This window comes from Poeciliopsis prolifica, unplaced genomic scaffold (genome assembly GCF_027474105.1).
Source record: "Poeciliopsis prolifica strain line A6 unplaced genomic scaffold, Auburn_PproV2 SCAFFOLD073, whole genome shotgun sequence".
NCBI lineage: Eukaryota > Metazoa > Chordata > Actinopteri > Cyprinodontiformes > Poeciliidae > Poeciliopsis > Poeciliopsis prolifica.
In genome coordinates, this window is record NW_026562448.1 from 1,151,216 (window position 1) to 1,173,315 (window position 22,100).

Consider the following 22,100-nt stretch of genomic DNA (forward strand, 5'->3'; position numbering starts at 1 on the left):
TTCACTGTTACTTGATGATTTCATTTAATATATTTTATTTATTTACCTTTATTATTTTATTTTGCAGTTTAATTATATGTGCCTTATTTATTTTAGATTTTTCTATTTATTGTGCTGTATTTGTTGCTGCCTTTGACTCAAATAACTCCTGGTTTCAACCAGAGTATTTGTTTTTACACTGCAATTCCCTGCCTGTACTGTAGAGGGCGGTAACACCGTTGGAGAGTCTCCAGAAGAAGTAACAATGAAAGCAGTAAACACTAAAAAAAACATCAAAAACAGAAAGACTAGCATGTTAACCGGACACAGAACCGATATTTGGATTAGTTCCGATAACTCGCCTCGATACGGGAGACATGTAGGTGTTAAAAGTCTTCTTTGTTTGGCTTCTGAACCGAATGTGACAGTAATTCAGACACAAACTAAATAAATGAGCTGAAATAAAAACCAGCGGCGGCCAGAGAAGACCTGGAACTAATGAAACTTTCAGTTTTGACCCGGAAGAGCCTTGACCTGGATTAAAACTCTGTGAAATAAAACTTTACTGTACCTTTCGATGAGCTGCAGCGCCAGAGAATCAGAGGACCCGCCACTGATGCGCCTTCTTCTTCTGCTGTTCATGAGAAGCCTGCAGCGCTGCTGCCCCCTGCTGGATTCATCAGGTTTTACACCGGACAGAAAATGAATCCCAGCATAAATTAATGCGGTTACCAGTTTCTTCAACCAATTAAAAATAACACCAGACCTTCGAAGAGTTCATCCTGTCACTGTTTATTATTCTTGTCCTGTCGGCTGCTGAACCTGTCTTGTATTTTTGTCCACATCAAAATGTAATTATTCTGGAACCTGCTGATAAATATTAGGTAATTTGTATTATGTCAATTTTAAACCTGCAGGGGAATCATTTTTTCAATGAGTGAATCTGTTTCATATTTATTTTTCACCAAGTAAAAAATAAGTGATTATTATACTTATTTTTTAAGTGTAATAATTGGAACTTTCCAACCCTCCTACTGTAGAGGAGTTAGGTTCATACCTGGTAAATGAGCTGCTTGATGAAAAATAAATAAAATGTTAGATTTATATACTACACAAACCCTCTAAATATTCCTCAGATTTAATATGCACATTTAAATCACTTTATTGTCATATCAAATTTAGAAATACAACTGGTAATAAAAGCTTAAATATGATGAAACTCATAACAGTAAAAACAAAATTCAGCCTGGTTGTTTCTTCCAGTCAGAAACTGTTTGAACAGTTCAGTCCAGTCTTAGTTCAACCGTAAACCAGGCTTACTAAATTTGTTGATTAATAATCATATTCTGCTTGTTCTGACTGTTTATTGATGACCCGACTGGAACAGAACGGCACGGCAGTCAACAGGAAGACGCCGCTCTCATTGGTTCCTGCTGAGCTTTGCTTCCACAGACGAGGCGACCCGGGCGTTCCTCAGAGGCGTCGGCGCAGCAGAAACATGAAGAAGACGGCACTGAGGAGGATGCAGAGCGTGCAGACGGTGGGAACAAGGATCTCTGTGACCATCTCCATGTGGCCGATCAGTGGATCTGCAGCCAGCAAAAGAGAAAATACTCAGAAAACAGAAACAAATTTACAATACAAACATTTTAACTTGAGTAAAAGTGCTTGTTTTAAAACACACCTAAAGTATTGGAAGTTAAAGTAGAATGTTATCACCATCTGGGCATTACGCCGCCCTTTCATGCCACTGACCTGCAGCCAGCAGCTGGTTGCTGGAGGAACACGTCTCCACAGCTTTCCTCTTCCAGCTCTCCACCTGCAGACACCAAGCAGAGGACCAGTCAGCAGCTGCTTCTGGATCAGGCTGCGCCGCCAGGACTCACCTCTCTCTGGTTGGGGAAGCCGTTGGAGCTGATGATGCGTTTGTAGAACTGGACCGAAGCTTTTGGGAAGCGAGGTTTGTTCTTGTTCCTGAAGTCCACAAAGTAGAGTCCGAAGCGCTCAGAGAAGCCTTCGTCCCACTCGAAGCCGTCCAGCAGAGACCAGGCGGTGTAACCCTTCACGTTGACGCCGTCTCTAATGGCTGAGGGTCCAAACAGAGAAAGACGATGAGGCGGCCAGTCAGCTTCCTGCTCCACACAGAGGAGAAAGCGTCTCCACCTTTCAGCAGCTCGTTGATGTATTCCCTGAAGTACTGCATCCTCCAGTCATCACACAGGTCGGTGCACAGCATCTTCTCCGAGACGCCGTTCTCCGTCACGTAGATCATGGGGTTTCCGTACTGGGTCTGTCAGTGAGATCACACGGATGATTCAGGGTTAGATCTTCCCATCCAGAACCACAGAACCTCCTGATCCGGTTCTTCTGGCCTCCAGCTACAAACGAACAAACCGAGGCCTGACAGATGCAACATCCCGCAGATTCAAATGTTTTTCTGTTCATGAAACTGTTTTGGATTTAGATTTTTAAAAACATACAAAATCTACTTTATGATGCTTACAACTGAAGAAACAAGGTCTAAACAGTCATGACCCGTTTATATCTACAACATGCTGGTTAGAAGAAACAGATGATTTTGTTGCTTTACCTTCACAAAGTTCAACAACCTCCGGAAACCCCAGGGAACCGAGTAGAGCCACTCAGAACCAGGGTCGGGCCACTTCGGGTCCACCAGCTCCGCCAGGTCCCGGTCTGCGAAGTAACTGTCCCCAAACCCGGATGGGTAGTTCTTCTGGGTGACGTAGCGGGTGGTGTAATGTCCGAGGCCCAGGAAGTCGACGGTGCCACGGACGTAGCTCTTCTCCTGAGGCGAGAAGACGGGCAGCCGCGACGCGCCCAGGCCCTGCTGGCCGCTCTTCCTGCCTGCAAATCCAGACGTCGGGTTATCAGTTCTTCTCCAGGTTTTCTAGTTTCTGTAACTTTGGCACCGAAAAACATGAAAATCTGATTCCTGCTGCTGAGGCTGAATGAGTCGGACATTCAGGACTATCAGAATAATTTATGCTCAAAGTGCCCAAACTTTTGTTAAAATGCCAGTTTTTAATGTCCAAATCAGTTTATTTTAAACCATTTTGACCTTTAATCCATAGTGCATTACTGAATTAGCTTCATAAGCAACCCAAAAATAGCACCAGTAAAACAACAGTAAGAGTGAAAAGCCAATTAATCAATTAATTTCACAATAAATTAAAATAAATTCAGTCACTGCCATTTGCCTTCACAAAGATCAACAACCTCCGGAAACCCTAGGGAACCGAGTAGAGCCACTCAGAACCAGAGTCGGGCCACTTTCTCTTTCTACCAAAAACTGGACAATAAAAGTTTTCATTCTGGTTCTTTGGTTTCAACTAAATCTTTTTTTGAAGAACCATTTAAAGTTATTGATACTTGAGAATGTGTTATTGGATCATTATACCATAATATTACTTGAATATGGTCTCAAAACAACATTATCGCAGTAATTTATCGCCCAGTACAATGTGTTGTTGTGGGAGGCCTACTGATTTATTTAACATTGATTAAAAGCAACAACATGTAAATTCAGGCGTTAATGTCTGTTCGTGTTCAGTCGGCCATTTTCTGAGGAACATTTAAGGAAAATCAAAGCCTGTTTGCTGAAAACTCCATCAGGTTGGCCATGTGGTCATGGCTGAGCCTGAAGGTACCGATGTATTCCTTCATGACCGCTGGGTAGTCTCCGTGGAAGAGCGGCGTGGCGAACCAGCCCAGGTAGAAGTGGATGTAGCGCTCCGCCGCTTCGACGTCCCGCTGGTTGGACACGTCCACCGGTTCGCCCCAGTCAGCGGTCAGGGAGATCCCGATCAGACCTGAGCCGAGCGGAAAACCAGTTAACTACTGAGCAGAACCCAGAGCCAAAGCATCGGGTCGGTTCACTCCGTCACCTTTCTGCTTGCTTCTCCACTTCATGTCGTAGGTGTGCCAGACTTCAGCGTGGGCCTGGAAACAAACGAAGCACCGAAAAGAGTAAAACAAAGATGTATTTATTATTCTGTTCATATTTTAACTCGTTTTTAGACCTGGAACATTTCTAAATATGTTTGATTATGAAACATTACAATCAAATTATTTCTGTTGAACACAAAGCTCCACTTTCTGCAACTAATTTAAAGCCCAAAGTTTTCGAGTCTGAAATACATGAGGAGAAAACTTCACAGTTCAGCATAAAGAGAGGTTCACAAGTCATTTTTCAAGTCACTGGAGGCCAAATCAAACCTCAGGTCTAAGGGAACAAGTTGAAGTTGAGTCTGAATCTGGTTTTAGTGAATTCAGTTTGGAGGCTGAACTCTAAACTGAAGACCATCAAACAGATCAGCAGCTTCAGTTTCAACCTTGAGGCTTTTCTTTAGTCGCTGTCATGTTGGATCAGAACCAGATCCTGATTAATGGCTGAACCTCCAGGTTGAACCCACGGCGTTGCGTTCAGGGTCACAATGGCCGAGTCGGCTTTTGGAGCGATCTGGACCCAGACTGACCTTGATGATGTTGTGAGCCGCTTTGTAAGCTCCGCTGCCCCTCATCCTCAGTCCGGGGGCGTGCTCCCCCGTTTCGTATCCTTCCACAGAAATGGACTGGAAAGAAGCAGAACCCCTCAGTGAGATCCCAGTCCAGACGTTCCCACGGTCAGTGAACGCACCATCCACTCACCCAGGGGTTGTTGAAGGTGATCCAGTGCTTCACTCTGTTCCCAAAACGTTCAAAACACAAGTCGGCGAATTCATTGAAGTAGCCGACCATGCTGGCGTTCTGCCAGCCGCCATATTTGTCCTGCAGCACCTGTGGGAACGCCGACATCCTGGTTATGGCTCCGCCCACACCGACGCGTCGGACAGGCGGGAAGAACTCACCTGAGGTAGATCCCAGTGGTACAGAGTGACCACAGGTGTGATCCTGCTGTCCAGGAGCAAATCGATCAGGTCGCTGTAATACCTGATTCCTTTCTCGTTAACGTGCTCACCTGCAGGAAGTTACATCATCATCAGCCATTTATGCATTAATATTATACAGGGATTTTCATTCACTGACTGAACAAAACATCATGTCAGGAAACACACAAACGGATCCAAAAACAAGAAAAATGTGAAAGTATTTCAAATAAAGCATATTTCTGGAGAAACTGAATATTCTGCAATCTGCAGACAAAGTGATGACAGGTGAAGGTGTCCTGTCTGAGTTCAGTTTGATTCCCTACTGCATGATCCCCAAACTGTCCAGAGTGACAGACACACCTTCCCACAGCAGGACACGGCGGAGGCAGCATCATGCTCTGGGACAGGGAAGCTGTATGGAACAAAACCTGGAGGCTGCAGAAGCGCTGAGCCAGGGCGAAGGCTCACCTTCCAACGGGACGGCCAGCCTGAACAGGCATTATGGGATGGTTCAGCTCAAAGCAGATCAGGGGTTAAAATGGCCTAGTCAAATCAAACTGAGAAGCCGGTAGCAAAATACATTAAAGACCTACAGATACACCTGCATTTATAATTATTAGAGCTAATTATAAATGCACGCCACACTTTTCAGATTGCTTTAGGCTGCATTCACACCAGGAAAGTCCTGTGGTCCAGAAAAGTATCCTTCTGTTTTCTTTTGGTGCTTTTTTTTTTTAAGTGGACTATAATTTGTAAACAATGCCATGACAATCTTTCCTCCCATTGGACAGAAAGAATGTGGAGGCGGGACAAAGGACAGACCAGGAAGTGAACAAATATGAAAATCCTCCTGCTGCATTTGAGTTTTTATCACCTTCAACTGCTGCCAATAATTCTGCTGACTGGAGAAGTTTTGATTTCTCTTGGTTAGGAAAATGTCTGAGAAATCATTTTATTTTCAGGTAAAGTGGCCAAAGTGGGATTTTACTTCTCAAGCCGCTGGGTAAAATCCTGGGCCAGGAAACGGAGAAGCGATAATGATTCAGCTTCATCTCCTTCATCAGGTTAATGTCATCCTAAAAGACAAAAACATTGTTTCACATTGATCTTCTGATCCCAAACAAAACAAGAATGTTTCCAAACATTTATGAGTTAAATGTTTTTCTTCTATTATAGATGACATAGTGAGAAAATTAGCTGCATTTTGTATTATTGTCAATAAATTCTGCTTCGTCTGAACTTCCTCTGAGCATGACTCTGTTTTCTGTTGCTTGAAGTTCGTATCATTCTGGGATCTGCAGCGTTTGTGTTGATCAGAGTAATGTTCTCATCCAAAACGACATAAAGAGCTGAACATTTACCTGAACAAGAACATCTTTAAAGGTATTTAGCAACACTAAAAACTAAACGAATGTTGCATAATTCTGAAATAATAATAACCATTTGGAGAATCGTGTAACCACCTTGAACTTGTAGTAGCCTTCACATGAAGAGTCTCCCGTTTCGTTTGAGGAGATTCTTCCTTTTTTATGAGCAAAAACATCCCAGATGCTCAGTCCTTTCCCGTCTGTATTCCACGCTCCTTCGGTCTGATAGGCTGAGCTGCCGACTCCCCAGGAGAAACCTGCAGGTTCATCAAAAATGACAATAATAACAGTTTTAAAGCTCCAATTAAAGCAGGCTAAACTTCAGCTGCTAAAAAAAAACAAATAAATGTTCTGGTCCGGGTTCACAACCCCAAATAGGCGGCTCAATAGTTCCTGTTTTGGTTCCTGGAACTAGATTAAATATAATGAATCCAGACACACTCAGTGATTTAGTCCAAAGTTTGAATCAAAAAAGACCAAATGCTTGAGGAAAGATAGGAATATTTCTCCCAGATCATCCTGAAAACGTTCAGCTGATAAAGATTGAGATCAAAGTAAAATTATTACCAACATCATTTTTCTTACCATGGAAAATATTCAGCAGGACTCAAAGTATTCATCTTTTTATCACTAAGCTTTTATGATAAGTAGAAAGACGTTTATCAAGAGATTTGTACTGGAAAACAACAGAAATGTAACTCGTTTCTCCGTCCTACCAGTTCGTACCAGTTGGGAAGGTCCCGTAGTAGAAAGAGGTTTTCTCATTTTTGGCCCAGTCAAAGTCTCCACCAGCTGAAACACACAGCGCCAGCGCCAGAAGATGCATTCCTGTCCGCAGCATCGTCCCCGCTCGCTTCCTTCACTCCTGCAGGACAGGCGACATGCAGCTGGACTTAATCACCGACGCAACCAAACTGCCAGAAAGGCCCTGATGTGTGGCGACAGCAGATTTATCTGAGCCATCTGTGGGACAAACCGGGTCAGGAAGTGGGACGGCGTGTCCCACTTCCTGACCCGGTTTGTCCACAGAGACATTTCACACTGCTGGTCTCTCCTCAGCTCTAGAATCTAACTGAAACAGGAAAATGAAGGAGTGTGTTGGGTTTGAGGCACCGCCTGACATTTAAAACACACACACACACACAAACTCAAACACACACACACACACACACACGTCTGACCTGCCGTGTTTGTCTCATCCGTCTCCGGGACGCAGGAAGAGTCCTGAAGCTTCTTCCCTGCCAGCGCAACAAACACAACGGAGTGAAACATCCAGGACCTTTTCCACTATTCACACACACACACACACACACACACACACACACCCTCTCTCTCTGAATGGTGCGGCATTGGGAGCCAGCGGAGTGTGACAGTAAATCTGCTGGACAAACACATCTGATGGAGAATGGAGGGATTTTAACACTGTAAGCAAACTGAATGTCTGTGTTCATTCAACATGGCTTCATGCTCTGCAGGCCTGAGGAAAAAGAAAGTACACCCCTTCCACTTCCTACTGACAGAATCTGATCCCTAAATCAAACCTGAACAAAAATCTCTCCCTCCGGGATGTTGTGTCTGTTTTTGTCATTTTTCCAATCAAAAAATGTTTGAAATAAATTTAAGTTGCTGTTTTACTCACTTCCAGCAGGAGCTAGCTGCGCTACAATGTTCCTTTTCTTCTCTTAAGAGTACAGTCAGTCGTTATCAGAATAGAACGGCTTATCTACCTAAAAGAAATGCTGCCACCTGCAGGTGAGAGTTAGCATCACTTAACAGTTTTGACATTTATTTGTTTCAAATTGCAATAAACTCACAATTATGAATTAGCGCAAAAATGTCAATGTTTGTTATGAGGACACATCAAAATACTTCACTGTGTGTAATAATTATAATGAGTTTCATTGTTTTAATTAAAGTAATGAAGCATATTAATTCTTTAACGACATTCTTATTTATTAAAATGCTCCTATAGAGGTAAACAGAAGGGTTTGTCCATATATGGTCAACAGGATACTGCAGGCACTAATCTATGCCAGCAGGGGTCGCAGGTGTGACATTTTTGCTGAAATGTCACACCTGGAGAGAATATATTCTTCCTGTGAACCAAAACTTACTCATTTTAATCTTCTATATTTGAATGTATTATATTGATGAAATTATTTTCAGATAAAAAACCAACTGTTGATGAACGTGAAGTGATTAGATGTGATGCTGACTCAGTCAGATACAGCACCAGCTTTGGGGGCCATGTGAAGGGTGAGCTGGGCTCGGTTTGGTCAGGACGTCCTGCGCCGTTCTCCAGGGTTCCTGTGAATAATCCAGGCTCCAGGAGCAGCGGGCCCCGCCGCCATCACGGCCCTTCTCTCTGCTTTGTTTCAGAGAAAATGCTGAAATGTTCAAACCCAAAGTGTTGGCGCTGCACTCCGCGCTCGTTGTGTTTCTATTTCATTCATCCTGTGACTCGGGGGCATCAGGAGTGTGTGTTTAGCATATGAATGGCCCCGCGGGCCCCGGCGGCCGCATCAGGAGCAACCTGAGCCTTCTGGTAGCTCTGCACTGCATCAACGTGACATATTTAAGGCACTTTCTGGCTGCCTCGCCGAGCTGACATGAACATCTTCACTAAGGTCCCAGGATTAACCCAACAAACCAGGTATGTCCCGAGGGCCCACAGCGGCGGGGCCCACAGCGGCGGGGCCCACAGCGGCGGGGCCCACAGCGGCGGGGCCCGCAGCGCCACGGGGGCCCGCAACAGTTCCACCAAATCACCCCGGCTGAGGATGAGGAGAAAGACACCATGAAACCTGAGCTAACGACGGTTTCAGAGTCCAGTCAGGCTCCAAAACATGAAGAGTTTAATATTTGTCTGTTTTTCTGAATAAAATGGTTTGTTTGTCTGCAGCAAACTGGGGTCTGTGCTCCAACGTGCCTTCTACGGGTCCACTGGGAGGGTGAGTCCAGCCGAGACACAGCGCCACCTTAAAAAATCTGATCATCTGTTACACAAGTTAAACTTCATTTATTTAAATTTGTTTAACGTGACAGCTTGATTTGACTACTTCTAACAAATTATTTAATTAATTTGTTAGAATTAAACCTGCCTGTTAGCAGAAGAACTTTGGTTATTTGGTTTGACCCATTTGGACCCAGGAGTTTATTAAAATAATTTCTTCACATTTTCAGCCAGAATTTCCTAAAATCTTTGAGGTTCTGGAGAGTTTTCCTGTGGATCTTGCCTTTCCGTTCAGCTCAGACATTTTCAGAGGAATATTCTGCACAGGTTGAGATACTTCTAACAAACTTTGCAATGAAAAACCAGCTGATAGTTGAAGAGAATCTCAAAAAGATCCAAAAGTTTGCAGAACCATTGATCCAGAACTCTTTGGAACAGCTGAATGAAACCAATGAGTGTCACTGTTTGAACAGGTGACCCTTTTTGAGCAGCGAAACTTCGCTGGCAGACGACTGGACCTGAACTCCGACTGTCCCAGGATCAGCGACAAGAACTTCCCAGAGAGATGTAACTCCGTCCAGGTGGACAGCGGAGCGTAAGTTCGCCTTTTCAGGCAGAACCTGAACGTTGAGAACACTGTGGGAACTTCCCAAAGGTCAACGCAACCGAGAACTACTGACCAGAACCGGTCCGTCTCCTAAAACAGTGTTTTTCAAAGGGAGGGCCGCCAGGGGGCGCTACTGGAGAACGATAAGAAAAAAATAGGAAAAAAGGAAACCCAACAAGTTTTGAAATCCTAAATGTAATTTTGTTTTGATTAATGTAATGTGTATTTCAATAATTTTTTATAAAATATGCGGAAAGTTAAGAAAACTTCTTGAGGATAGAAATATTGCCCTAAAATAAATGATATTGTGTGACAATAGCTTTTATTGTTAAAAAGGCTATTGATTTATTAAATAGGCTATTGATTTATTAAATAGGCTATTGATCGTCTTCCTGACTGGCTGCCAGTGAAGTCGGCTCCTCAAGCCGTAAGTCAGAGTGAAATTCTGTTACTTTATAGATTTTGTAGCCTTGTCTGAGTTTTCAAAGGAGATGTGAGAAAGTTTAGGAACCACTGTCTTAAAATGTCGGTCTATCGAAGAAGAGAGGACCTCATCATCATCTAGCCTGTGACGTGTCTGGCAGATGGGTCGGGTTCGAGCAGGAGAACTACCGGGGCCGTCAGTACCTGTGGGACATGTCCGACCGCGGGGAGTACAACTGCTACGACCGCTGGTGCGCCCAGGTGGACCACGTCTCCTCGGTCCGCGCCGTTAAGCAGGTGAGCCTCTAACACATCGTTTTACCTGATTTCTAAATGTGTCGGCTTCCTCCCTGATGCGCTGCGTCTCTGGTCCTCAGGACAACAATCCTCCCAGGCAGCTGTTCGAGCGAGCCGGTTTCTCCGGGAAGAAGATGGAGATCCAGGATGACATTCCCAACCTGCTGAGCCGCTACAACCTCAACAGAGTGGCATCCATCCGTGTCCTGGGAGGAGCGTAAGTCCACCGACCTGACAGGTCCAGTTTACATCAGAAATAATAAGATTAATGGATAATTGATTAATAATAAGCTATGATATCTTTGACCTTTGGGTCCAGAGATCTGGGTTCTCTCTTCAGGAGGTTCAATCCTGCAGAAAGATCAGATGACCCACTTTCAGTTTCCTGTCAGAGATCACCAAATTTGATATAAAATGTTGTGGTTTTTCAACAAGTTCATGAAGTCCTCCATTCTAACAACCCACAGCATCACACATCCTTTACCGTACTTTCACAATCTTTGTGCCATTTTTTACTTTATCTGCTCAAAATATACAAAAGGAATATTTTAAATTGGGCTGAAAGTTTTGCATTCAAGTAAAAATAGGTCAATGTTTGTCAAAGGAGTTTCTCCAAAGCAAAGATGAATGCAGAAATATTGTTCATAAATAGAGAATCAACAGCCTTAAACTGAACAACTAAATTTAATAAGCTAAATACACACACACACACACACACACACACACACACACACACACACACACACACAGAGGAAAACACAGAAGTTAGCTAGAAAGCTAAACACTTAGCTTGAAACTTAATATTTAGTTAGCCAGCTAAATATTTAGCTAGCTAAAAGTTGAATTACATTTTAAATTTAAGATTATTGATGAAGAAAATATTTAGCGAACTAATGCGATGTCAACAGATAAGCATCCGCTAATTAGCTAGCTAAAGATTTAGCCTCAAACTGAGCTAGCTAAGCTTTAGCTAGTAACCGAAACATTTAGTTCTCCAGCTAAAACCAAATAGTTATTAATGAATACATAGAAAGGAAAGATGGAAAGAGCCAGAACCACGTAAAGAGCCTCCAAAGGTTCTGGACCTGACCGACCTGTCCGATCCGTCACAGCTGGGTGCTGTACCAGGAGCCCAACTACAGGGGGCAGCACTACATCCTGGAGAAGCGCGACTACCACAACTTCAACGACTGGGCAGCCAGAGCAGCACCGTGGGCTCCATGCGCAGAGTCCGGTTCACCTGAGCCGGAACCTGGACCCGACCAGCACAGTCCGGTTCACCTGAGCCGAGTCCGGTTCACCTGAGCCAGAACCTGGACCCGACCGGCACACTGCAGCCTGTCAGCTCCTCACGCAAATAAAGACTATTTTGGTAATAAACTTGTCTTTATTGGTTACATTTCATATTCGTTAGAAATAATGTTGATGACTTTTCTAAAAAATACTTCATAAGGTGAAATCCTGAAAATGAGGCATAAAGGCTGAAAGGCACTTTGGAGTTTCTCTCTCACTTCCGGTCTGATGACTCAGCATCACGTGATTCTGTTAACGGGTCAGAATCACCACGTTTAAGGCTTTAAACTGTTTGGCGTTTTCCTTCAGCTAAAGACCAGCAGGGCTTGAAAGTAACATGAGAAATGCTGGAAAACCAACCAGGATGTGCAAAAGTTCCATTTTAGTCCCACTATTGAAAAAAATGGGTCAGTTTTACTTTTGTGTTGTGCATAAATTAAAGTAACTGGCCTTGGCTCTGAATCAGGATCAAACAGGAAACAAACTTCGTTTTTAAAACCGGTTTTATTTCAGTTTAAAAATTAAACCCACTTCTTGGTTTAAAATTAAAATAAGTCTTAGAGTTTGTTTCCAGAGCAGTGGCTTGCAGACAAACTTTGCATCTCATGTTCACAATACAGTTTAAGGTACAACAAGATCCTGAAGAAAACTACAAAACTCTGAAAATTTATAAAAACATTTTATCAAATATGCAAGAGAACAAATCCAAAACTAAAGTGCAAACAGTTAAAGTACAGGAAAACGTTCCCGGGTCTCAGGACTCCGTTAGCAGAGGAGCCGCCAGCTTCTGGATGATGGAGGAGTTCAGCTGAGGAAGGAGGCTGATCTTCATCAGTTTGCTGCTGGAGTACTTCTTCCTCACCGCCTGCAGGATGAGAGAGAGACAGAGAGATCATCCTCCAGCCGGGGTACAGGGACCGGGGGCCGGCTAGACGTCTTGGACTCACCTGGAACTTGGTCCTCCCCTCGTTCACCAGAACCACGTTCTTTGCCAACTGCTGCATGATTGGCTGCAGGTGGGCCTCGTCATAGGTGGAGTAGTGCTGCTGCGTGGGCGACTGAGGAAAACATTCATTAGTAAAGAAACCAGGAACAAACATTTTTGTCCCATTTATTGGTGCCAAAACGACTGACCAGCTGGGTTTTAGCTTTAACTCAATGTTTCAGCTGTTTTCTGTTTCCTGGAAATGTGTTTGGATGCAAAGCAGAACCAGAACCTGAGCGGTCTGGAAGGCTGGTACAGCAGCAGTGATTTATAAACTACCAGCAGTAGTTTAAAGTTTCTCAGTGAAGGACTAGAACCAGGCGGCGTCTCTGTCCTCCTGGTTCTAGTCAGAACTCCAGCAGCAGGTTCTGGGCTGTTTGTCAGTCCGACGCTGCAGGAATCAAAGTTTCTCTGATCTGTGTCAGAGGTCATCCTGATCTCTGGTTTCCAGCTGGAATAACTGAAGCTGACAGACAGAAGGACAGGCAGGGTGACTCACCCAGGGCAGGCCGTCCACCAGCAGCTGGGACAGACACAGGGAGGCGGCGGCGACCTCAGAGGGCCGCACGTGGACCATCTGGTAGTCCAGCAGGGTCAGCTCCATCAGGTACTTGGCCAGCGTGTGCTTCTCTACGTCGGTCTGAGACACAGAGACAGTCAGAACCACCGATCCAGACCGGACCAGAACCCCGGAGAACTCCTAATCCAGACTGGACTAAACGATCGACGCGCGTTCTCTGGCTGATCAGCCATCTTAAAAACGCAATTAACAGGAATTGATTTAAAAACAAAAATCCAACATCGGACAAAAGGTGCAGAACATTAATTCAATTATTTAAAATCAAATTATTGTCTAAAATGTTTCACAGCATAAGCCTGTCACAATAAGTGATAAAAAAAACACTAATAATTATGACTAATGATAATTAGAGATGTTCCTTGTTCAATATTGTTGAAATGTCGCCATTTTGAAATAATGCTGCAAACAATTGAGACGCAGTATGATGTAGTTAGTTTTAACTCCAACCTGCCGAGACAAAAGGATGATAACGTTTGATCTGAATGTTTCCAGTGTGAAATCTGAAGAAATGAAGTTTGGTCTCAGAAGGTGAGGTGGCGTTATGAGCTGAGCATCGGCTCTGGTGACAGGAAGGCAAACCTTAATCATTCCTTACTACATCTACCAGCAATGCATGTAGCGAGTGTCAGTCTGACTGAATGAAATCATTATAACCATTTTATGTCACCTTAACGAAGAACAGCTGAAAAGTTTACCAGGTTTTCTGGTGGAAATTTCGCTCCAACTCCTCCCGAGTTATTTATATTTTCTTTGCATGAAATGTTGGTTAAACATTCATGTTTCCACATATCATCTCCGATGTCTGCTGGACTTCGGGTTGCACCGTGTCAGCTGTTCAGGATTCCTCTCTGTGTTGTTTTGAAAGTAAAGTGTATCTATCTGTGGCAGGAAGTCGCATGTATTATTACGCAATATCCATTAAATCAGTGTGAAAAGATCTTCAAACAATATTATAGTTTATCGCGATAATTTTTTGAGACGATTAAATCGCTCAGTAAAATCTGTTATCATAACAGGCCGAATCGCCACAGGCCTCGTTTTTTATTGAATTCACTCCTGTTGTTGTTTTTTTTGTCTTCTTCAATCTAAAGATTTTCGAATTTTTTTCCAAATTGGAGTCTTTGGTTTTTTCTTCTTTCCTTCTTGTTTGCTGTTCATATCTGGAGTCTCTAAATCCTGCTGGATGGTTTCCTCATCGATGTCGCCTTGTATGGATTCCAGATCATTTGAACATCCTGGTATTGGTTCTCTTGCTAAATCCTCCTCCGAGGAAATAAGATGACTAAATCCATAACCGTCGACCCGGTTCTTTTCCTCCTCTTGTTGTGAACTGTAGTTTCCTGATCTTCATGCTGATCTTCCTCAGTGTTCTGGCTGCAGTTGATCTCTGGTTGTCTCCAATTCTTGCTTCATTTTGCTTATTTCTTCCTGGAACTGCTCTGCCTGTGTCTTCAACATATTAACATCATGAATGTAAGAACACTGCAGCTCCTTGAACAAAACTCTGAGCGTCTCCAGTTCATCCTGTGCATTTCTGTCCTTGTCCTGGAGGACCTGGATTTCTCGCCGTGTGTTTTCCTCCAGGACGGCGTTTTCCTGTCGCAGGCTGTCGATGAGCTGCTGCTTCTCAGTCGCTGATTGCAATGAGGCGTCTTTCTCTTGTTGTACTTTCTGTTTACATCTTTCCATCTCCTCCTTCAATCCAGTAATATCCAAGTTATATTTAAGTTTGAGCTTGTTGTAAAATGTTTTGCTCTTATCCAATTCTTTCTTTAAAATCTTTGCGTTTTTCTTCAGGAATTTGGCGTCCTGGTTTGCTTTGCGTTGGAGGATGGCGTACTCCTTTCTTATTTTCTCCACCAGCGCCGTGTCCTCCTCTGATTTCTCCATCAGAGTTTCTTTCTGTGTCTCCAGCTTTTCAAATTGTTCAATCAATACAGTGTAGTTTAATCCAAGGATGACATTTTCTTTTCTTTCTTTGTAAAGTGCAGCTTCCGCTTTCTTTATTTTGTCTTGGTAAATCTCCGCCTGCTGCTTTAACTCGTTTATTAATTTTGATTGTTCGTTTGTTCCACGTTTGCTCTCCTCAAGTTCGGCTTGTAAACGTTTTTCATTTTCTTGCAGGAGGTCGATCTTTTGGGTCATGTCATGTATGATGTTGTCTTTCTCCACTCTGAGCTTCTCCAGGCTCTGTTCCTCATGTAGCTTTGCCTCATCACCAACGTCTGCTTCGTATTTACGGCGCAGCTCCTCATACGAAGCCTTCAGGTCATCCAGCTTGTCTTCCAGGACTTTATTTCGCTGCTTCTCATCATGCATTTCTGCCAGCAGTGCGTCCTGGATGTGGAACTGAGACACCTTTAAATCTTCGTATTTTTGTTGCAGCTCCTCTTTATCCAGGTCTTCCACACTGAAGTGAGCCTGACAAGCAATAGCAACAACTTTCAGTGTTTCAGTGTCAGTGTATCTCTGGAGTCTCTTCAGCTCCTCAGTTGCTCTGTGGGCCTTGTTGAAAAATCCCACTTTGAGCTCCGTTTGTTTCTGCAGCTGGAATTTGATTTCTTCCAGCTCCTCCTCCAGGTGGGCCAGTCTGCGGTTCTGGTGTCTTTCTGTATTTTGAGACATTTTTATTCCAGTAAAATCACTAAAGTTGTCGATTTCGAAACGAAGTGAACGGTCGATTGGAAAGTGCTTTGCGGGCGTCTGAACTGGTCAGGGGTATTGCAAGCAATGACAAATATGCAGAATTGTGTTACATACGATTCTGCAGTTGATGACATCACAGACTGCATCGCCAGTGACATCACAGAATCTTTGCTGGTGCTGTGACATCATTCCACCTCCAAATATCTTCATTCTTGTTTACATTCAAAACAGGATTCTCTTGTTTTATCCCGAATATCAGGACATGAAACTCATTTCCATTTGGGTCCAGATCAAAAACCAGAACGTTCTTAAAGGGCCTGTTGGGCCAGAACGTCTGGATAAAAACTATTAAATGGTTAAAATATCAATGAATTGGTGTTTCAGCATCAATAACTGTTACTTAAAATATAATATTGAACATCTTTTCACACTAATCAGTCCATCCAGGATTGTTTTTGTGCTTCTTTGCAATCAACATAACAGATTTTGTGTGTTAATTTAGAAATATTTGTCAGGATATTTGTTTGGGATCCCCTCCATGATTCCCCTCCTAAAGCAGGAGGGGAATCCGCGCTTTCTGATTGGCTCCCGGTCACATTCAACAGGCTGCGTTCAGCTCCCAGTCTGGACAAATCCTGGATTTAGATTGGAGCGGCCGCAACGATCTACAGCAACACACAACGATCTACAGCAACACACAACGATCTACAGCAACACACAACGATCTACAGCAACACACAACGATCTACAGCAACACAACGATCTACAGTCACACAACGATCTACAGTCACACAACGATCCACAGCAACACAACGATCCACAGCAACACACAACGATCTACAGCAACACAACGATCTACAGCAACACACAACGATCTACAGCAACACAACGATCTACAGTCACACAACGATCTACAGTCACACAACGATCCACAGCAACACAACGATCCACAGCAACACAACGATCCACAGCAACACAACGATCCACAGCAACACAACGATCCACAGTAACACACAACGATCCACAGTAACACACAACGATCTACAGCAACACACAACGATCTACAGTAACACACAACGATCTACAGTAACACACAACGATCTACAGTAACACACAACGATCTACAGCAACACACAACGATCTACAGCAACACACAACGATCTACAGTAACACACAACGATCTACAGCAACACACAACGATCCACAGTAACACACAACGATCTACAGCAACACACAACGATCTACAGCAACACACAACGATCTACAGCAACACACAACGATCTACAGTAACACACAACGATCTACAGTAACACACAACGATCTACAGCAACACAACGATCTACAGCAACACACAACGATCTACAGTAACACACAACGATCCATAGTAACACACAAAGATCTACAGCACACACAACGATCTACAGCAACACACAACGATCTACAGCAACACACAACGATCTACAGTAACACACAACGATCTACAGTAACACACAACGATCTACAGTAACACACAACGATCTACAGTCACACAACGATCTACAGTAACACAACGATCCATAGTAACACACAACGATCTACAGCAACACACAACGATCTACAGCAACACAACGATCCACAGCAACACAACGATCCACAGCAACACAACGATCCACAGCAACACAACGATCCACAGCAACACAACGATCCACAGCAACACAACGATCCACAGTAACACACAAAGATCTACAGCAACACACAACGATCTACAGCAACACACAAGTGACAATCTCAGAACGAATAACGTTCTAAGATTGTCGTTTGGAATAAATCCTGTAGTTTGAACTTTTGCATCAATCAGTCGGATTCTTCTCTATTTAAATCTAATTATTACTGAAGGCCAATATAATATACAGACTTCATAATCTGCAGTCTTTTGGTTGAATGCAGCATTTATTTCCACTTTGGCTTTATGTTGTTTAGTTTTTATTCAAGTACATTTATTGTTAATGGAGACTGAGAATCTATTTTATTTTTGGTTTTGGTTGTGTTATTTATTTTGTGCATCAGTCCCAGTGTTCAGTGTCTTTTGAAAGTAAAGTGTTTCTATCTTTGGCAGGAAATCGCATGTATTATCACGTAATTTCCATTAAATCAATGTAAAAAGGTCTTCAAACAATATTATCGTTTATCGCAAGAATTTTTATCGCCCGGCAAAATCTGTTATCGTGACAGGCCTAGATGGACCCATCAGGAGTTTTCCCAGAATCCCCTGCTGCTCCAGACTCACGTTTGCCACCTTGGAGGCTCGGCGCAGGAAGTGCAGCGGCAGCGGGCGGCCCAGCTGGAAGCCGAGCCGCTTCAGCACCAGCTGCTCCATCTCCAGGATCTGGGCCTTGCTGAAGGCGTCATCCGTGATGTAGGCGAAGTCTCCCACCTCCGGGCAGAACATCTCCTCGTACTTACAGGCCACCAGCATGGCGGCCACGCCGGCCAGCTGCAGCTTCCTGCGGGACACCGGCTGGACCTGCGGCGGCAGCAGAGGGTCAGAGCTGGCGGCGGGAGGTTCTGGTGCCGGTGCGGCTCACCTGCAGGAAGCGGTCCAGGACGGCCACGGTGAGGTACAGCGTCTCTTGCAGCAGCTGGAAGCGAGAGTGGACCTGGATCAACCAGTCCACCAGGATCGCCCTCATGGCCGCCGTGACCTCCGACCCCTTCAGGTAGTCGGCCCGGATGGCCTGCTGCACCTGGAGACATGCCGGGGGTCAGAGGTCATGCCAAAATGAGAAACTCCTGTATTGGATTTTCAATTTGTATATTGAACTCCCTGTGTGTCACTGGGTCAGAGGTCAAGGCCAGAGCCAGGGGCTGTCCACATTCGACAGGCTTTTGTGCATAAATGATGTATAAAACAGAGGAGCACCTACAATCTGTCTGCTTACACTTTAGAAAGCAAAGCTGAATTCTGGGTCAAAGGTCAGAGCAGGAGGAAGGACGTTACCTCCAGACTCTGCAGGTAGGCGTAGATGTCCTTGACGTAGTGAGAGCAGAGCTGCGGCTCCGCCGCGTCCTGCTCATCCACGTCCGGCACCGGCAGCAGCGTCTCGGAGAAAGCCGGGCACAGTTCCTGCTCCGCCTCCAGGGACGGATCCTCTGGAAGAGGCGGGAGCGTCTCCGGGACCCGGGCCGCGACCTCCGGGACCCGGGCCGCGACCTCCGGGACCCGGGCCGCGACCTCAGGGACCCGGGCCGCGACCTCAGGGACCCGGGCCGCGACCTCAGGGACCCGGGCCGCGACCTCAGGGACCCGGGCCGCGACCTCAGGGACCCGGCTGGGTTTCTGGGAGCAGGAAAACTTGGAGGACTTGTTGGACGATCCCGTCCTCTGAAAAACAGATATTTAAACCGAAATTCCTCATTTCTACCACAATCTTAGCCAATAAAGCTGATTCTAAACGCATTAAAAACCTTCTGCACATGTTACAGGGATTAACATGAGGTTAAAAACCAACACAGCAAACATTTAGGTCTACATCCGGGTCACCTTCAAGTCAAAAGCCAAAACATCCGCTGTGTTGTCTTTGGGGCGTTGACCCCGATGACCTCTCGAATTTAATTAGGTTACCATAACGACACAAGTCTGAGCCGGTTTGGACCGCTGGGTTCTGGTCCCGGAGCGTTACCTTGGTATCGGCCAGCGGTCCGGGCTGGTTGGTGATCTCTCCCAGGGGCTCTACGCCGAGCCGCCGCGGAGCTTTTCCCCGCCTTCAGAGGCTCCTCTGCGGCCTGCAGCGGCTGCAACGAACCGAGACAAGTTGGACAACGAGGACGGAGACACGGAGACGGACGGAGACACGTTAACTCACCGCAGCACGAAGCCCCACAGACATGTCGAGATTAAAGCCTGAATATTTGAACCAGAACCGGAGAAAATCCACTGCAGCTCAAACTACAGAACACGGTTCACGCAGGACGTTCAAATAGCGCTGCGGGGAATCTGATTGGCTATGGCTTAGGCCCAGAGGCCGCTTATTGGCTGCAGCTGAGGCTAGGAGGCCGCTGATTGGCTGAGAATAGGAAGTCAAAATCAGATATGTAAACAGCAGAAATGCTTCACATTAGTAGCGAAATATCGCAGAACTTCAATATGTATATCCATATTACTTTGCTTCAAGTATGAAGTATTCCTCCATAAAAAACATTTCTTAGTTATTGAGTATTACTTCTTAATTTGATTTAATTTAAAGAAACGATATAATCCGACAGGTAAAATATAAAATTACGTTTTAATAATACAAAAATGTGAAAATATATCACAACATCATAAAGAATTGTCATGTTAAAATCTGTTTTTCACCCTTGTGGTTTTTTAACAACCTCATGACAACAACAGATTTGGTTGATGCTTGGAGACTGCAGCATCCGGTGGACAGGGACTATTCCTTTTTCTCAATGTACATAAATCGTATTCAAGAATAGACTATTTTCTGTTGGATGCTAAACTAATACCTAATGTGATATCCTCCAAATACATACGCTTCTAATCTCTGATCACTCTCCAATCTCACTGACTCTCGATCTTAACCATAGGAAACAACAATATTTCTGGCGTTTCCACCAATCCCTTCTATCACAGGAGACATTCTGTAAATTCCTAGATGATAAAATTTCTGACTTTATAGATACTAACGATACAAAAGATGTTACAGACTCTACACTATGGGAAACTTCAAAGTTGTGATCAGGGGTCATATTATTTCTTTTGAAAAGTTCCTGAAAAACAAAAATCGGAAACGCCTCTCAGAAATTGAGACTGAATTAGCACGCTTAGAATCTAATTACAAGTCCTCTTCCAATCCTTCGACTTTAGAAAACATCCTTGTCTTAAATGAATATTATAATACTATCTTGTCCAGGCGGGTGCTCGATCAGATGTTTAAAATTAAGCAGAAACACTTTGAGCTGAGTGATAAACCCCCATAAACTGTTGGCTCGTCAGCTGCGGGGCTTGCAGGCCAACAGGGCAATACATAAAATTAAATCCAAGACAGGAAAAATTGTAATTGAACCAAGAAATATAAACGATTCATTTAAGGAATATTATGAGCAACTATACAGGTCTAAAGCAAAGGAAATATCTCAAGCTGGCTTAAAGATCTGAACCTCCCAAAGATGAGTGAAGATGCGCGAGAGGCGCTCAATGCAGACATTACTGTGGAAGAGATTGTTGATGTAATCAAATCACTTCCCAATGCCAAGGCCCCAGGACCAGATGGTTTCGGAACTGAGCTCTATAAGAGATATGCCCAGAAGATTGCTCCCCTCCTCCAGAGGATGTTCGTTCACTCTCTTGATTCAGGGAAATTTCCCCCCACTATGTATGAAGCTAATATCACATTAATACATAAAGAAGGTAGGGAGGAGACAGAGCCCTCATCATATCGCCCTATCTCACTATTGAACTCCGACATTAAAATATTCGCTAAAGTACTGGCAAATAGGCTAGATAAACATGTTTCCTCTATTGTCCATCCGGACCAAAACGGGCTTCATCCCTAAAAGGTTTTCATTCTTTAATATCAGCCGGTTAATGAACATTATGTATCACAAATTTGACAGTAAGTTTAAGGGAGCTGCTATTTGCCTGTGTAGCGATGTGATGTTGTTACACTAGATTGTTAAGTGGGAGGATGTTCCGATGGGAAATTCTGAGCACCGGCAGCTTTATTTTGAAAGGACGACAGATCCATTGTAATCCAGCGGGTAACTTCCTGTCTCCAAATTATTATTTTTATTAAACTTTCATGTGTTGTAATAGAAATGGGAATTATTATTGTTGCTGTTGAACATATTTAGTTCATGGGTCATTATTTCTAGTATCAGTTTGGAGTTTAAAAATATAAATTAGTGGATCATACCATTGTAGGCTGTGAAAGGTTTTCCCACACTCTCGGTCGCGCTCTTTCTGTTCGGATTCCGTGGGAGAAGGTATGAAGTTTCGTTTTTGTGTTTAATAAGTGTATGTTAGTGTATTAAGTGATGGTTTTATCACAGTTTTTTTGTAAAATGTGTATTGTTATTGTAGTATAAATTAACCTTTGTTAA

General features: G+C 44.0%; 2 protein-coding genes and 1 pseudogene across 3 annotated transcripts; 1 reads left to right on the plus strand and 2 right to left on the minus strand.

The window, feature by feature from the left end:
• Positions 1 to 1,125: 1,125 nt before the first annotated feature.
• On the minus strand, positions 1,126 to 7,470 carry LOC129352182 (lactase-like protein). Of its 2 annotated transcripts, XM_055021050.1 has the most exons (14): positions 7,417 to 7,470; positions 6,962 to 7,100; positions 6,332 to 6,492; positions 5,857 to 5,944; positions 4,848 to 4,957; positions 4,648 to 4,776; positions 4,476 to 4,571; positions 3,885 to 3,939; positions 3,648 to 3,809; positions 2,570 to 2,844; positions 2,143 to 2,269; positions 1,866 to 2,065; positions 1,735 to 1,798; positions 1,126 to 1,568 (listed from the first exon to the last, which is right to left on the minus strand). In XM_055021050.1, the coding sequence occupies exons 2-14, from the start codon at positions 7,074 to 7,076 to the stop codon at positions 1,453 to 1,455; spliced, it is 1,698 nt and encodes a 565-aa protein (XP_054877025.1). In that variant the 5' UTR covers positions 7,077 to 7,100; positions 7,417 to 7,470; the 3' UTR covers positions 1,126 to 1,452. The 2 variants fall into 2 exon arrangements, with proteins under 2 accessions (XP_054877025.1, XP_054877026.1); XM_055021051.1 differs by lacking the exon at positions 7,417 to 7,470 and having other exon boundaries at positions 6,952 to 7,365.
• Positions 7,471 to 8,776: 1,306 nt separating this feature from the next.
• LOC129352184 (gamma-crystallin N-like) lies at positions 8,777 to 11,895 on the plus strand (annotated as a pseudogene).
• Positions 11,896 to 12,468: 573 nt separating this feature from the next.
• Positions 12,469 to 19,900, minus strand: LOC129352204 (G2/mitotic-specific cyclin-B2-like). Its single transcript, XM_055021069.1, is given in 9 exon segments — positions 12,469 to 12,673; positions 12,756 to 12,866; positions 13,293 to 13,433; positions 18,286 to 18,522; positions 18,584 to 18,742; positions 18,997 to 19,380; positions 19,679 to 19,724; positions 19,726 to 19,790; positions 19,862 to 19,900. Coding segments are annotated over 9 exon segments (1,278 nt in total). The 5' UTR covers positions 19,886 to 19,900; the 3' UTR covers positions 12,469 to 12,562.
• Between the last annotated feature and the right edge of the window lie 2,200 nt (positions 19,901 to 22,100).